We start from the raw sequence: 13,996 nt of genomic DNA, 5'->3' as shown, positions 1-13,996 counted from the left end.
CACTTGTGCAATGTCACAGAGATGGGGAAAAACTACAATGTCAAAGTTAAGACAAGGTCATTCATGTTTACAGAAATAAATCACCATGGCCACAGGGGTTGATGAAGGTACCTAAATGATAGGTGACACACTCAGGGCAAGAAAACTGAAGGCAATAAGATTGTCAGAAACATTATTTTTCAGCCAGGCAGTAGTAATTTGGGTAGTTTGTATCTTTCAGCAATGGAAGTATCTGAAGGGTAATACTCCTATATCAATATTCAACCCACACTGTTATACCTTCAGACTCACCTCAATAGTTAGCCGGGCTGGGTGATTTTCCAGAAGGAGCTGCTCTGCTACTTCCTGAACTGATTTAATATTTTCTTCCTTTTGATCTAGTTCTCTCATTAATTCCTAATTTAAGAAATAATTACAAAGTGTGTTAGAAAAAAAAGATCCAAACCTGAAATTCAACTTTAGCACAAAAGGACAAAGGGTGCACTTACAGCATGATAATCTTTCTTTCGAGCTATGTTGGTATTTCTCTCGCTCCAATCATACGCAACTTCCTCCTCCTCTTTTTCATTTAACCAAATAAGTTCTTTAGTTGCTCGAGTTACAAAATTATGGAGTGTATCAAGGTGCCGTTCTTGATTCCTGGATGTGTTCTTTATAAGAAAAATCATTACAAGAATCATATCTCTGCCAAACAGAGATAAGGAAAACAGAAGTTTAAAAAAAATAGAAAGAAAGAAACTTACCAAGAGTTTTGCGTACTGACTCTCTAATCTGTGCAACTTTTCTGCATAGGTTAGCTTAAGAGGTGCTGTCATTTGAATCTATGAGATAAAAAGATCAAGATTAGGGATCTTAAGGAATTCTGACTCTCACTTCATGTATTTATTATTGAATTACAGGATTTTATGTAAAGAACAAATCAACAAAAAACTACAATGAAATATATAAAAATTTAAAATACACATACCTCACTGATTTTAGCTTCTTTAAGGCTAGATTCAAATTCTTCAATAGCTCCGTGAACATTTTTATGATTTTCTAAATGGCTTTCAACACTTGGCAAATCTGAGCCCCATTCAGTGCGATCCAGCTGCACCTTTTATAGCAAAATACTAGGTTAAAAAAACAAGCAGGGCTGGGGAAATAACTCTGTGGGTAGAGTGCTTGTCTCACATGCACAGGCCCTGGGTTCAATCCCCAGCAACACACACACACACACACACACAAAAAAAAAAACAAAACCTGACAGCAATAAAGACTAAAACACTCAGGTAGAAACCCTTTCTTACCTGCATCTCATCAACCCAATTCAAAAGATCCTGAACAAATTTCATGTTGATTTCTTCTTCTGTTAAATTCTGATCCAGCAAAGAAGACTTTAGAAGGGGTTTTCGGATCTGCATCAATTTCAGAGTCTGCAAAGAATTTGGCTCTACTCCTGAACTGAAATTTGGAACTAATCCTGATGGGAAACCAGGTGTAAAAGCTGGAGTGACAGATGGAGTCAGGCGCGATGTCATTCCTGATGACAGGCCAGAAGTCACACTAGAAGAGGTCAGGGATGGGGTTAAACTCTGGGTCAGTCCTGAGTTCAGACAAGGGTTTAAGGTCTGTGCAAATCCTGAGTTTAAACTCTGAGTGATTCCTGATATCATGAGCTTGGTCTGTTCCGTTGTCAACATGCGTCCTTTGCTGTACACAGAAGAACATTCATTCCTTAAGGCCAAAATCTCATCACGAAGTTTTGCAACCCTGAAAAGAAAATCAAAAGGAATAAGGCATAATATAAAATGCAGTTGTGGTAAAGATTGAATCCTAATGTGAGCTACGGACCCTGGTTAATAAAATGTATCAACACTGCTTATTAATTCTAACATACCACTAATGCAAGATGTTAATGATAGAAGAAGAGATATGGGGCATTTAAGAACTTAAATTCAATTTTTCTATAAACCTAACTGCTCATATAAATAAAACCTATTTGGAAACAGTCATTGTAACATTGTAATTGTATTGGTAAAATTTTGCATCATTATCTTTTTTGTTAAATGTTGTGCTTTGAGCGCTTTCAGTATTGTTAGTCAGAAGAAGATTAACATTTAACAAGGATGAGAGGTGGGAGGGAAAGGGAGAGAGAAGGGAAATTGCATGGTAATGGAAGGAGACCCTCAGGGTTATACAGTGGAGGGGGTAGAGAGAGAGGAGGGGAGGGGAGGGGAGAGGTGGGGAGGGGGGAGGGGGGAGGATGGGAAAGGCAGCAGAGCACAACAGACACTAGTATGGCAATATGTAAATCAATGGATGTGTAACTGATGTGATTCTGCAATCTGTGCATGGGGTGAAGGTGGGAGTTCGTAACCCACTTGAATCAAAGTATGGAATATGATATGTCAAGAAATTTGTAATGTTTTGAACAACCCACAATAAAAAATTAAAAATAAAAAAAAATATCACTTACAAGGAACATAATTACTACACTATAATGTGATTATTGTCCTGTTATTGGACATTCAGAAAAATTCCAAACTTTTGTTACAAAATATTTCTGGCATGCACATAAAGCTTTTTTTCTATTTTTATTTATTATCCATATTGTTAATTACTATAAAAATCTTAAAAGTGAAACTGCTAGTCAAACATGATTTAAATTCTGCTTTCATATATATATATATATATATATATATATATATATATAGAGAGAGAGAGAGAGAGAGAGAGAGAGAGAGAGAGAGAGAGAGACACAGAGACAGAGAGAAAGGGAGAGACTGTTGCAGCCTGAAAGGTTTCATTCCTGCACCCAAACCCACTACTCAGAAATACATATTTTTCCAACATTTTGTTATGAACATTTTCCTATAGAATAAACACAAATCTGAATTTAAAATTAACTTTTCTTATTTTTCCACTTTCAAATGTCACATATGAGATAGACAGATTGAGTGCTAGGGATTAAAACCAGGGTCTTACACTCTAACATTGAGCTACATTTCCATCCCCAAATATGAATATTTTTGATGCATGTAATTAACATACATGCATTTAAAATATCCATTTTAATGAGTATATTAGTTACTTTGGCAGTAAATATTACATATATCACATGATTTTTTTCGACAACTGATTTTGAAGAACAAATATCTACACAACATGCCAAGGGCAAAATATAGCAGAAATAATGAGATACTCTTTTCAACTGAAAAGAGCTAAGAAATATATTTTGTAAGATTGTCAGACTCTACATTCCTATTGCAAGCACCCAAGAATAGCTATTCAGAAGGACAAGGCGGGAATAAGCAGCACTCTCACCTCTGTACCAACTGATCTGCCTGGTAGTATTTTCCATCGGTAAGAATCTGTATATCAATTACATGCTGGCGTAAAAAGTTCTCACATTCAACTATGTACCCAGCAATTTCTGCTTCATTTTGAAATTGTACACCTGATTCCAACCTTTTAGAATCCTGTATTGAAAAGAAGTCAATATTAATTCTGAGTTACAAGTGTTAAAACTATCCTTAAATTTGAAACTCCAAATACTGAAACATAAGCCTACTTGGGCTTTCTTTGTTTTCCCTTTTGATTCTTTGTTTTCCCTTTGCTCACTGTCCCTCAAGGGAGCAAATAATAACCTCAGTGAAGGACATATACCAAGAAATTGATGAAACGTTCTACAAAAGTTTTAGTTAATCCAAACAAACACTGACCCCCTAACAGCAACCCAGTTGCTCCTAAAATTAACTTACAGACTGGAGAGCATTTCGGGCAAGTATCAGTTTGTCTTCACAGATGACACTGTCCCTCTGAACTCGGTTGGCAATCTGCTGCAGCATTTCCAACCTAAAACAAGGGATAAAGGAAAATATAGCCTTTTCCTGTGACATCAAACAGCTCACCATCCCTGGAAAATGTTAACCAGCAGAAAGTAAAACTCAATCCCACACCAACAATTCAATCAATTCAATACCTGTGTCCATCAAAGGATTCATTGCCGAAGCTAATGCAGGAGTTGATCAGTGTTGGACCACAATGAACAGAGAGAAGATTTTCATTTGAATCAAGACTAGTTCGAGTGCTGGTAGTGTTACTAAACACAGAATCACTGCTACGATAGCTGTAACTACTACTGTGCATTTTTAGTCCTTAAATGATGTTCTTTGACCATTAAAAGTAGACTAAAAATTAGAAGGTCTGGAAAAAGCTCTACTTCTACTGATGAAAAGTGGCAGCTGAATTTAACAGCTTGACCAGCTCTCTTAAATATGCGTCAACATGCATATGCAATATGCAGCAAATAATATGCTGATAACTATTCAAAAAAATCTCGCCTAAAGCCATTGGTTTGCTCACTGAGGTTTGTCTTTTGTAGCTTGCATTAAAAACCTGCAAGTACAGACAAAGCAGGCTGATTAGGGCGTCACTGGAAAAGATATGCCAAATACTTTCACTATGAATCATCCAATTGCAACCACCTAAAAAACAACTCAGATGCCTCACAGAAGCTCAGGTACAGCTAGTGAATTCCTAGTTAAAAGAACAAATATTCGATAATAGCCTATCTCTTGCAAAGGGCTACTGTGTTCTGAATTACAGGAGGCAAAAAGCTGGAAATTATCAAGTACTCATAGACATTCAAATCTGATGAGAAACAAAGTACATTTCCATTTTAACCACCATGTCAATTACTCATAAGATTAAATTAACTGGAAAATTATCCATTTACCTTTATATGCCATGCTCTCAACAATGTCACATCTCAGCTATTATAGTTATATGTTTTAAAGCCAAGGTGCTAAGTATACTATCAATGTAATGCTTGCAAATGTAATTTGTCTGTGCTTGCTTTTCCTTTCTATAGGCTGTTACATAGCACAAGAACACTGGCTCTTTCCTATATGTCTTTTACACACTCCCTGCCACACAGCTATTATTTACAATTCATAGTCAATGCCAAAAGACTTGTTGTGTCAAGAAAAATGAAGACATCTATCCAAACAAGCTTCTAAATATTTTCCTACCTCCAACACTACAAAGACAAAGTGTTCCTTCTCTACTCTAAAGATAGGTAGTTTTCAAAAGGCAAGAAAGGGTAAATTTGAGAATGCTATATCATATACTGCAAGTAAACAGAATAATTCATGAAGTAATAGTAGTACTAACATTTATTAAGTAATTATTATGTGCCAGGAAATTAATCATTTTACATACATGAATCATTTTACATACATAACTTTATCTTATACTCATAAACCACCAAATGTGGTTGGTACTCTTATATCCTATTCACAAATGAGAAAACTGAGGCTCAAAGAGTTAAAGAACTTATTTAAGATCACACAATGTGTGAGCTGAGTTAACAAATCTAATCCAGGATTCACTGGTTCCTGGGCCCTGAAATCTCAACTATATTCTTTCATTAATATATTTCCATGGTTTGGATGTGTTACCTAAAGTTATTATATCATAAACTTAATCCTCAATGCAGCAGTGTTGACTGGTGGAACTTATAAATGGTAATTAGGTCAAAAACTCTGCCCTAATGGGTAATTAATGCCATTACTGAAAGAACGGTTTAGTTACTGTAGCAGTGGGTCCAGATAAAACTAACTTTGGCCTTCTCTTTTGCACATGAATGCTTGCCCATTCGTGTGCATATATGCACAGACTGTGTGTGTTCTCTCTCTCTCTCTCTCTCTCTGGCCTTTGCTCCTTCCATCAAGGTACAATGCAGCACTGAGGCCCTCACCAGGTGCAAGCACTATACTGGACTTCCCAACCTCTAGAACCCTGAGAAATAAATTTCTTTTCTTCAAAGTCATGCAGTCTACAGTATTTCTGTTGTAGCAACATAAAGTAGTTTAAGATACATACATTAAAATTTGGCTACTACTGTGATGAATAAAAATCTATTCTGTATCATTCATTACTTCAGATGATTAGCTTAGTATCTCCTTTTAATCACCCAAAATTACCTCCTCTATAAAAGCTTCAGCCTGCATATTTCAAGTTTATTTTGATTCTAATGACTGAGTTATGTAGTTGTAACACTATGCATTAACAATAATGTAATCAGTAATTTAATCAGGTTGAAAAGTTGGACTTTCCCTTGTATCTTCAGCACATTATTTCATATTTTAACAACACTGAAATCGATGTATTAGACATTAAGAACATCACTAGACTGACCACTTGGATTGTGTGTCAGGTACCACGTTAAGCACTGACAACACAGCGGTCATCAAAAACAAGCCTCTGACTCCATATTGTTGGAGCTCATATCTAAGGAACAGGTAGCACTTGATCAAAGAGAAATAAACAAAATTATAACCAAGCATAAGTGCTATAAAACGAAATACAGGTAAAATATGAGAGTTATAAGCAAGACATGTGAAGCAAACTGGAAGACCATGGAACGCTTCTAGAGGAAGTTAACATTGAAGCTGGGGTAAAGAGTACAGAGAAACAGGGAGGAGAAAACATCTCCCAGCAAAGGAACAGACTGTGCAAACACCCTGTGTGTGGAGGGGGGTGTGATCTCAGCACATGAGAGCCCCTGAGAGAAGAGTGCCTGCTCTGTAGAGAGCAAGGAGGTCAGTGAGGTATGCCTGACCACATAGGCCCCGGGATATAAAGCATGGTCCCTATGGGCCTCACAGCTAACAAGGACACAGATCACTATTCCCACATACTACAGGCAGGCTGTGAGGCAAGGACTACAAGGGAAGCAAATTTATCCAACAGGGTTGGGGATACAGTGTGGGAGTAGAGTACTTGCTTGCTTAGCATGCAACAGACTCAGTTCCATCCCCAGCACTGAAAAAATAAGTAAATAAAATAAAATTCAACCAATAAATGTTTCCTGGAGATTAAGCTATATCTTCCTGGGCAACAGTAGTGCAAGCAACAGAATATAACAGCCAGTGGTGATTTCATGGGATAAATGGATTTGTACAAATACGGCAGAAGAGGAAGCTGAGCTGATATTTACTGAGTGTTTTTAAGATATGAGCCCATGGCCCTTGAAACGGAGGCAAGGCTAGATTTTAGTTTCCACTGCCCTGCAGAAATAGGTCCAGGAACACAAATACAAGAAGAAATAAAATAACTGCTAAACTCAGAGCTTCCAGATCTAGATCTGAGTGACTTAAGGCCACCTTTCCCAGGTTTCTATGGGTAATTTTGATTGGCTTTAAACTGTAACACCTTATATGAGACTTCACATACCAGTCCAGCATACCAAGTCCTTTATATCATTAATTCACTGATCTATTTATTCCTTAAAATATCTTCAAGTTTCCTAGATAAGAAAATGGAGGATGAGAAAAACTGTAATTTACCCAAGATGATAGGACTAAGTAAATGGAAAAGGCAAATATGGGTCCTCTGTCTACCCAGTTTTAAAACTAAGGTCTGCTGCAAAACATCTGTCCTACCTTTCCACTTCTGGACGAAGCATCTTTTCCCTCTCGAGCATGGCAATGATGAGTTTTCCCCACTCTTTTTCTATGTCATTTGGATGATAACCTTGAAGGAGTTTGATGCGTCCAAATTCTATCCATATCTTGAGGGGGGGGGAAAAAAACTTTAATGTGAAGCAAAGACATTTTTTAAAATATTTTTTAGATGTTGATGGACCTTTATTTTATTCCTTTATTTAGATGCAGTGCTAAGAATTGAACCCATAGCCTCACACATGCTAGGCAAGTGCTCAACCACTGAGCCACAACCCCAGCCCACAAAGACATTGTTTTAAAAAAAGATTATGCTTGATAATACAAAGGAAACTTCAGCTTACCTCTAGTAGTTTATAGAGGCGTTTAATTTTTGATTTTTCTGTTTCTTTTGGTGGGATTTCTGTTTCTTTAAACTGTAAATACTGATTATAAAGTGCCTAAAATGAGAAGGAAAATAAGCTAAAGGTCAAACTTCAAAGATATATTTTCATTATCTCATTACGTCACTGCTGTAAATTGTGCCATATACATTCAGTGGAAAATACACACTCAAGGACAATTCCTATTAATTGGTGGCCTGGGTTATATAAGATTTGGCAAGGGTGTAATTACTGATATGAACCATGATTCAGCATCTACCACACAGGAACCTGGATAATAATAAAACCATGGCAAGTTTTACTATGGCTGTACAAAAAACTCTCTCATTGTCCAAACAAGAAAGCATATTCTTTAAAAATCTATATATACTTCCTAAATGCTAAATTTATTTCACTGACTTATTTAGTTTTTAGTTTGTGGAAAAATAATTTGATGTGATTCCTTCAGAGGAAGGAAAAAAAACCCACTCTATTTTATGGTTATATCCTTGAAAACAGAATTCTTAGCAGCAAAGTAGGACTAAAATCTGATTTCAATGTCCCATTGGCCAAGTTAAATAGGTTTTTGTTTTGTTTTGTTTTTGCAGTACTGGGAATTGAACCCAGGGTGGCTCTACCACTAAGCTACATATCCAGCATTTTTTTATTTTTTGAGGCAAACTCTTGCTAAATTGCCCATGCTGGCCTTGAACTTGAGATCCTCCTGCCTCGGCCTCTCAAGTAGCTAGAATTACAGCACTACCACATCTGGCTTGAACAGAATTTTTTAAATAAATGAAGATAGGTGCTATTAGTTGATGGTACTATTATTATATTAGTTTGAATCAAATAATTAAATTATCATTTTGCTTATAGATATTAATTTGGGAGTCTCTGAAATATAATTTATTGTATTTATTAAAAAATTCCTTCATTAAAATTATCTAGATAAATGTCTCCACATTTAATAACTGTGTACTAATTATTCTGTCCTAATTCATGCTGCCTTAAAACAAGACCCTAAAAATCATCAGGCAAACACACTTCTGCAGAATTCCATTCAATGGCTTACTGCCTGATAGAATTATCTGGCATTTCCTCACAAAAATATTTTCTTTCCCATATATGTCCTATCATAGGCACTCTCAAGTAATCTGTATGGTCAAACTTCTTCCACAACCTTAAGAATCTGTACTAGTCACAGCTAATACAAATTAACCCAGGGATGCAGACAATAGGAATCCATTTGGAAATAGGTGAATTTAAACATGAAACCTGGAATTCATTTTGAACTGAAAATGCAGTCTTTGGGATGTCTGTTGGTTATTAAGCACTGAATGGTACGTGTACTAAAAACTGTTAGTGGTACCACCTGGTAGTAGAAGGGAAAATCTTTCCCACTTTGTAAAAGTTCATGTCTACATAAAAAGCCATCATACAAACAACGCGAGAATACATTGAAAAACCTTCAGATCAACAGATGCCAAGTGATTTTGTGCCAAGGACAAACTCCCTGTGGCAATGTGAATAAGAGCTGTGCCACAGATGTTCTGTACAAATGCCTGAGCACAACAAATAACTTTTAACAGGGCCCACCCTGGGTTATTAGTTTTTGTGATTCTACTATGATCATCAAAACAAAACTTACAAATCAAAGAATTAAGGCTTTGGAGTCAATACTCACATATTTGGTTTGTAAAAACAAAAAAACACTGCTCTTTGAAATCCAAATGAACAAAATGAGAGAGTATTCTACTATCAAGAATTCTTGGATAAGTGTACATACCTATAATGTGATTTATAGTTTTATAACGCTTTTGCCTCAAAAAGCTTGACGTAAATTTTTCAGAATTGGCAAATGTTTTGCTAATCCATTTAGTCTCTACCACTAGCCTACTGAGGGTTAATTGTGAATTCATTTGTACTGAAAAAGAGATAAACATTTTCAAACTCATGGTGAAATTCAGGACATATGTTGTATTCTACCAAAGATGCCTCTGAGGCAGTTTCTAAGAGGATTCATGCAGAGATGCGCTCCCAACCACTGTTGTGTGTGAGAGCTTCCCACAGGCCCTCCTGCCACACCATCTGGTGAGCTTCAAGCATTGCCCACCCCCCCACCAAAAACAATGTGGCAATGTTAGTTCCAGAAACTCTCTCAAATTATACCTGTAAACTCTCAACAAATCAAAGCTCAGGGAATATAAATTTTTTAAAGATGTTGTTGCTATCATATTTTAATTAACATTTACCTTCATTTTCTCTGTAAAATAGGGAAACTAGTAAAACATTTCCCTACTAATTAGTGGTCTACCAATAGTAGCTTGAGATTCTAACATTATAGAATTGTTCAAGCATTAGTTAAAAAGTTTATTTTCAAACCAGTCCTACTCACCATAAATAACTACAAAAAGAAATAAACCCTATTTGACTCCTCTATGATACCAACCTTTAGTTCTACAGGATTATTAGGAAATGTTCTCTCTGACATTGTGGTCACATGGTGTCTAATCCACTGGATGAGGTAGTTCACCATATTCTGGTATTCAATCCATTTGACTTCAACATCCTAAAACAATGAAATTACAGAAAAAGTTCATGTCTGTAGATAACATTCCTACCTAACACAATTTAGTCAGAAGTCCTTCTGTGACTTCACTTGTCTTGAAACTGGATAGAGAAAACCAGCTAAATGTTTTCTGTTCCACTCAGTCACAATCCTTTCCACACAAACAGTTATTAAAACATGCTATCAACTTCTGGCCACCAACAGTAGCCTAATGAGTGTCAGCTCTGATCCAAAGATAGTGCTCTTCAAGGTCTTGAGGAGGTTTCTGAGATGCCATCCAAATTCTGCAGACAAAAATGTCATTATCAACTTGGGGTGTTTTCCAGGGTTCAAAAAGGAGATGTAACAGCTTACACAAGCCAGGCAAGCCATCTATGCCAGCCATCTTGAATGTGCATTGCATATCTGACACTCAAAGGAGTTATACAGTATGTAGGAAACCAGACAGGAATGAATTGGATATGGTGGAGATTAGTCAAGTACTCATTAAGCAACCTTTTTACAAAGGTAAGAAACTGGAATACTGCCAACTACTATGTTCAATTAAGTATTTGATGACTATTATGTTTAAAGATTGTGCTTGTTGTTGTAATAAAAACTAAAACTTTAGGACATAAAACCTATTGTTGTCAAGGAGTTATTTTCTAAATTAGAAGACAGGGAAGATTCATGGTGTTTTACCTTGAATTTGAAAAAGCAGTATTTAATTAAGTATTCAAATAACTGAAGCAGACAGTATATGCTAGAAATTGAGATAAAAATCAGGTGAGTATCCATGTGCTCTGAAAGGGCTAAAGGTTTCTGGGAAGGCAATCTGTGAGCACTTCTGCAATGATCAGGAACTAACTATATGGCTGGGAGAGGCGATGGAGAGTGTGCATAAAAGACAAGGGAAACCCAAGTAAGTGAGGACACTGAAATGGAAATGCCCTGGCTACCAGTAAACTAAACTGTTCATGGTAGAAAATCCTAGTCAAAAATGTAGGTAAGCAGAATTCTTACAGAACTTTGAATGTCAGGGTATCTAGCTGAATTTAATCTTGTGAACAATATGAGGACACTGTATGTTTTCAAGCTAAAGACCCAAGATTTTAGGCTGGTTAGTTTGGTAATCAGATGCAGAGGTGATAAGAAGAAATTTTTTTTAGATGGAGATAGAAAAGACATAAGCTATCATCCTACTTCTAATGTAAATGAATAAGAGGCAGGAGTAGGGTAGAGGTAATAAGAAGATAGTGCAACAAACAGCCACAAGAAACATTTTGAAGCAACATTCAACATTGAATTGTGAGAGGTTGAGCATGGGAAAGAGTTATTTATGCTTTGGGAGAACAAGAGGAAGAGAATAGGTCTAGAACCAACAGCATACCGAGGTGACACAAGAGACTAGAAATGGGAGCCTACAAGGTAAGCTCCTAAATCTTCAGAGTAAGGAAGAAAAATGTATCTGCAGAAAGAGGGAGAAGCCCAGGGTCAAAGGGGATCATCCTCAATGCAGAACACATGTTGTTTCCTGTTCTCATCCAGAAATGCACAAGCACTTGTTAGCATGACCACTACCAAATGTGTGACTGAATTAAATTACATATACCTTTGAGTAACAGTGATCTAAGGAAGACAAAACACCCAGACTGCATGTCAAAGACCTAGCTCTGTTAATGCGGTCAAATCCAATAACCTGTGCCAGGCCCCTGCTTTAAATCAGAAAAATGTCTAGTTAACTTATTTCATGGGGCCATATGAGTTAATGAACTTGAAATTGCTTTCAAAGATGAGATTATCCCGTATGTACATTAATAGTTATAAAACAGACCCAAAACTAAAAATGAAAATCTGCAAATTTCAGTGGTTTATAGCTTTTATTTATGAAATGGCCTGTAACTCTAAATAGCTTATTTTATTTGTGAGACAGAAAATTTTTTTTAGTTATACTTTAGTCTTAATGGTGGAATGGTGCCATGAAATGTATATAGTATCAGTTTATTAAACAGTGCATAACTCAAATTCTTCTAAATTTATTTGACATTTAAAAACTGTAAAAAGAACTGTCAAAGAATTCATTCAACTGGTGATCACCAAATCAGAAGCTTCTAATACAGAAAACTCTGTACTCACATTTGCTCCAATGCCTTCGCCACCTTCAGGGACTTTAGGAAATGCATCATAGAGAGATGACACATAAGTTATTACTGATTTTTCATCAGGTGAAGAGACATCAACATCTAAAAATGGCAACATAAATTATTTATTTCATGGTACCAATGGTTTGGTTTTGATCAACTTTCATGCCAGTCCACATACAGACAAGAAAACAACTCACCTTCAGGGTCCAGAAGTCTAATGACACCAATTTTTTCTGCTACATAAAAAGCGTGCTCTAAATTTGCAAGGTTGCTTTGAACAGCAACAGTATTCATGTCTATCAGGTCCGGCCTAGGAAAAAGTTTATGGTGTTAATTAAGTTTTTAACATGGCAATTCAACCTTATACTTACAGGTGTATCTATTTACATAACAAATTCCACAAATAGTAATACTAAACTGGTGTTAAAAACCAGAGATTTTCTTCAAACATTTAACACTGCTTACTTACCTCAGAAACTTATGTGTGCAGAAAGCAAACACAGCAATATAAAAGTTTGAACATACGTAACTGTCAACCAAGTCCATAAATGCCTTATACTCAGAATATATATAAATATTTGTCCCATTAAGTGGATTTAAGTTCCACTGTTCCAAGAGCATCCTTCCAACAACCAGCATCCTTTCAATATCTCTCCCCCAATACATAAAGCTTATGCTCAGTTCAATGTCACACCACCAGACTCCTTTCCTCCTGGCCTGCACCACTCAACTGTATCACCCAAGACAATCTTGTACTTTCTCGCCCTATTAATTCACTGTGTGCACACACATGTTGTTTCTCTCAAACGGTCAACTCCAATACAGTGAGAACCATAGATAAATAAACTTTTGGATTTTATCTTCCTATTGAAATACATAAACACAGCAGACCCTGAACAAATATCTACCATTCAGTTGGTAAGTAGGTAGGTTAGTTAGGAATTAGAATCATAAATTAATGACTAGAACAAGCACTAGTGTATACTTCATAAGCAAGTAAGTGTATTCTTAGTCCAAAAAACCTGATTCTTCAATGATTATTCATTCTCTCTGTGCTCATACTCTCTCTCTTACCACACACAATCTCCTAATTGTGAGACACATAATACTCAAAATGAGAGAGAGATTTTCAAGCTATTTCTACCTACAGGAGACAGGAAAAGATGTCTCAAATACTCCTTGTATAGAAAGTGGCAAAACATGATAGATGGAAATGTCCCCTTAAGGCCAGAAGCTAGTCAGGAAACTTTGATCTCAAGAACAAAGCATTAAAGAATACAGAAACAAATCTGGAAACAACAAAGCCTTCAAAAAAAGTAGCACCCACCCCCAAAATCACCAAGTCAGAACTTGTTTATCAATGTGCAAAGGAAGGCTCTCTATAATCCCCACAGGCGAGCTGGTTCAAAATAATCACTGGAGAACCACAGCAAGAGTGGGAGGGCTCAGAGGTGGCCTGCGAAAAATGATATGGAAATTATTTTGGAAGACCAT

General features: G+C 36.4%; 1 protein-coding gene across 10 annotated transcripts in view; it reads right to left on the bottom strand.

The window, feature by feature from the left end:
- Positions 1 to 13,996, bottom strand: part of Dst (dystonin) — a 441,140-nt gene that overhangs the window by 163,196 nt on the left and 263,948 nt on the right. For 9 of the 10 annotated variants that reach the window (XM_071613304.1, XM_071613301.1, XM_071613307.1 and 6 more), the window contains 12 exons: positions 12,700 to 12,812; positions 12,495 to 12,601; positions 10,260 to 10,379; positions 7,793 to 7,888; positions 7,431 to 7,558; positions 3,744 to 3,837; positions 3,307 to 3,461; positions 1,290 to 1,752; positions 968 to 1,096; positions 744 to 821; positions 489 to 650; positions 292 to 396 (listed from right to left, as the gene is read on the bottom strand). In XM_071613304.1, coding sequence (XP_071469405.1) covers positions 292 to 396; positions 489 to 650; positions 744 to 821; positions 968 to 1,096; positions 1,290 to 1,752; positions 3,307 to 3,461; positions 3,744 to 3,837; positions 7,431 to 7,558; positions 7,793 to 7,888; positions 10,260 to 10,379; positions 12,495 to 12,601; positions 12,700 to 12,812 — 1,750 coding nt within the window. Of the gene's footprint in view, positions 1 to 291; positions 397 to 488; positions 651 to 743; positions 822 to 967; positions 1,097 to 1,289; positions 1,753 to 3,306; positions 3,462 to 3,743; positions 3,838 to 3,964; positions 4,132 to 7,430; positions 7,559 to 7,792; positions 7,889 to 10,259; positions 10,380 to 12,494; positions 12,602 to 12,699; positions 12,813 to 13,996 lie in introns of those variants that run through there. The other variant, XM_027938211.3, reaches the window with a different exon arrangement.

The sequence above is a fragment of the Marmota flaviventris genome, chromosome 6, assembly GCF_047511675.1.
Source record: "Marmota flaviventris isolate mMarFla1 chromosome 6, mMarFla1.hap1, whole genome shotgun sequence".
NCBI lineage: Eukaryota > Metazoa > Chordata > Mammalia > Rodentia > Sciuridae > Marmota > Marmota flaviventris.
The sequence above is the reverse complement of the archived record's forward strand: the minus strand, read 5'-3'. Positions and strand labels throughout refer to the sequence as shown.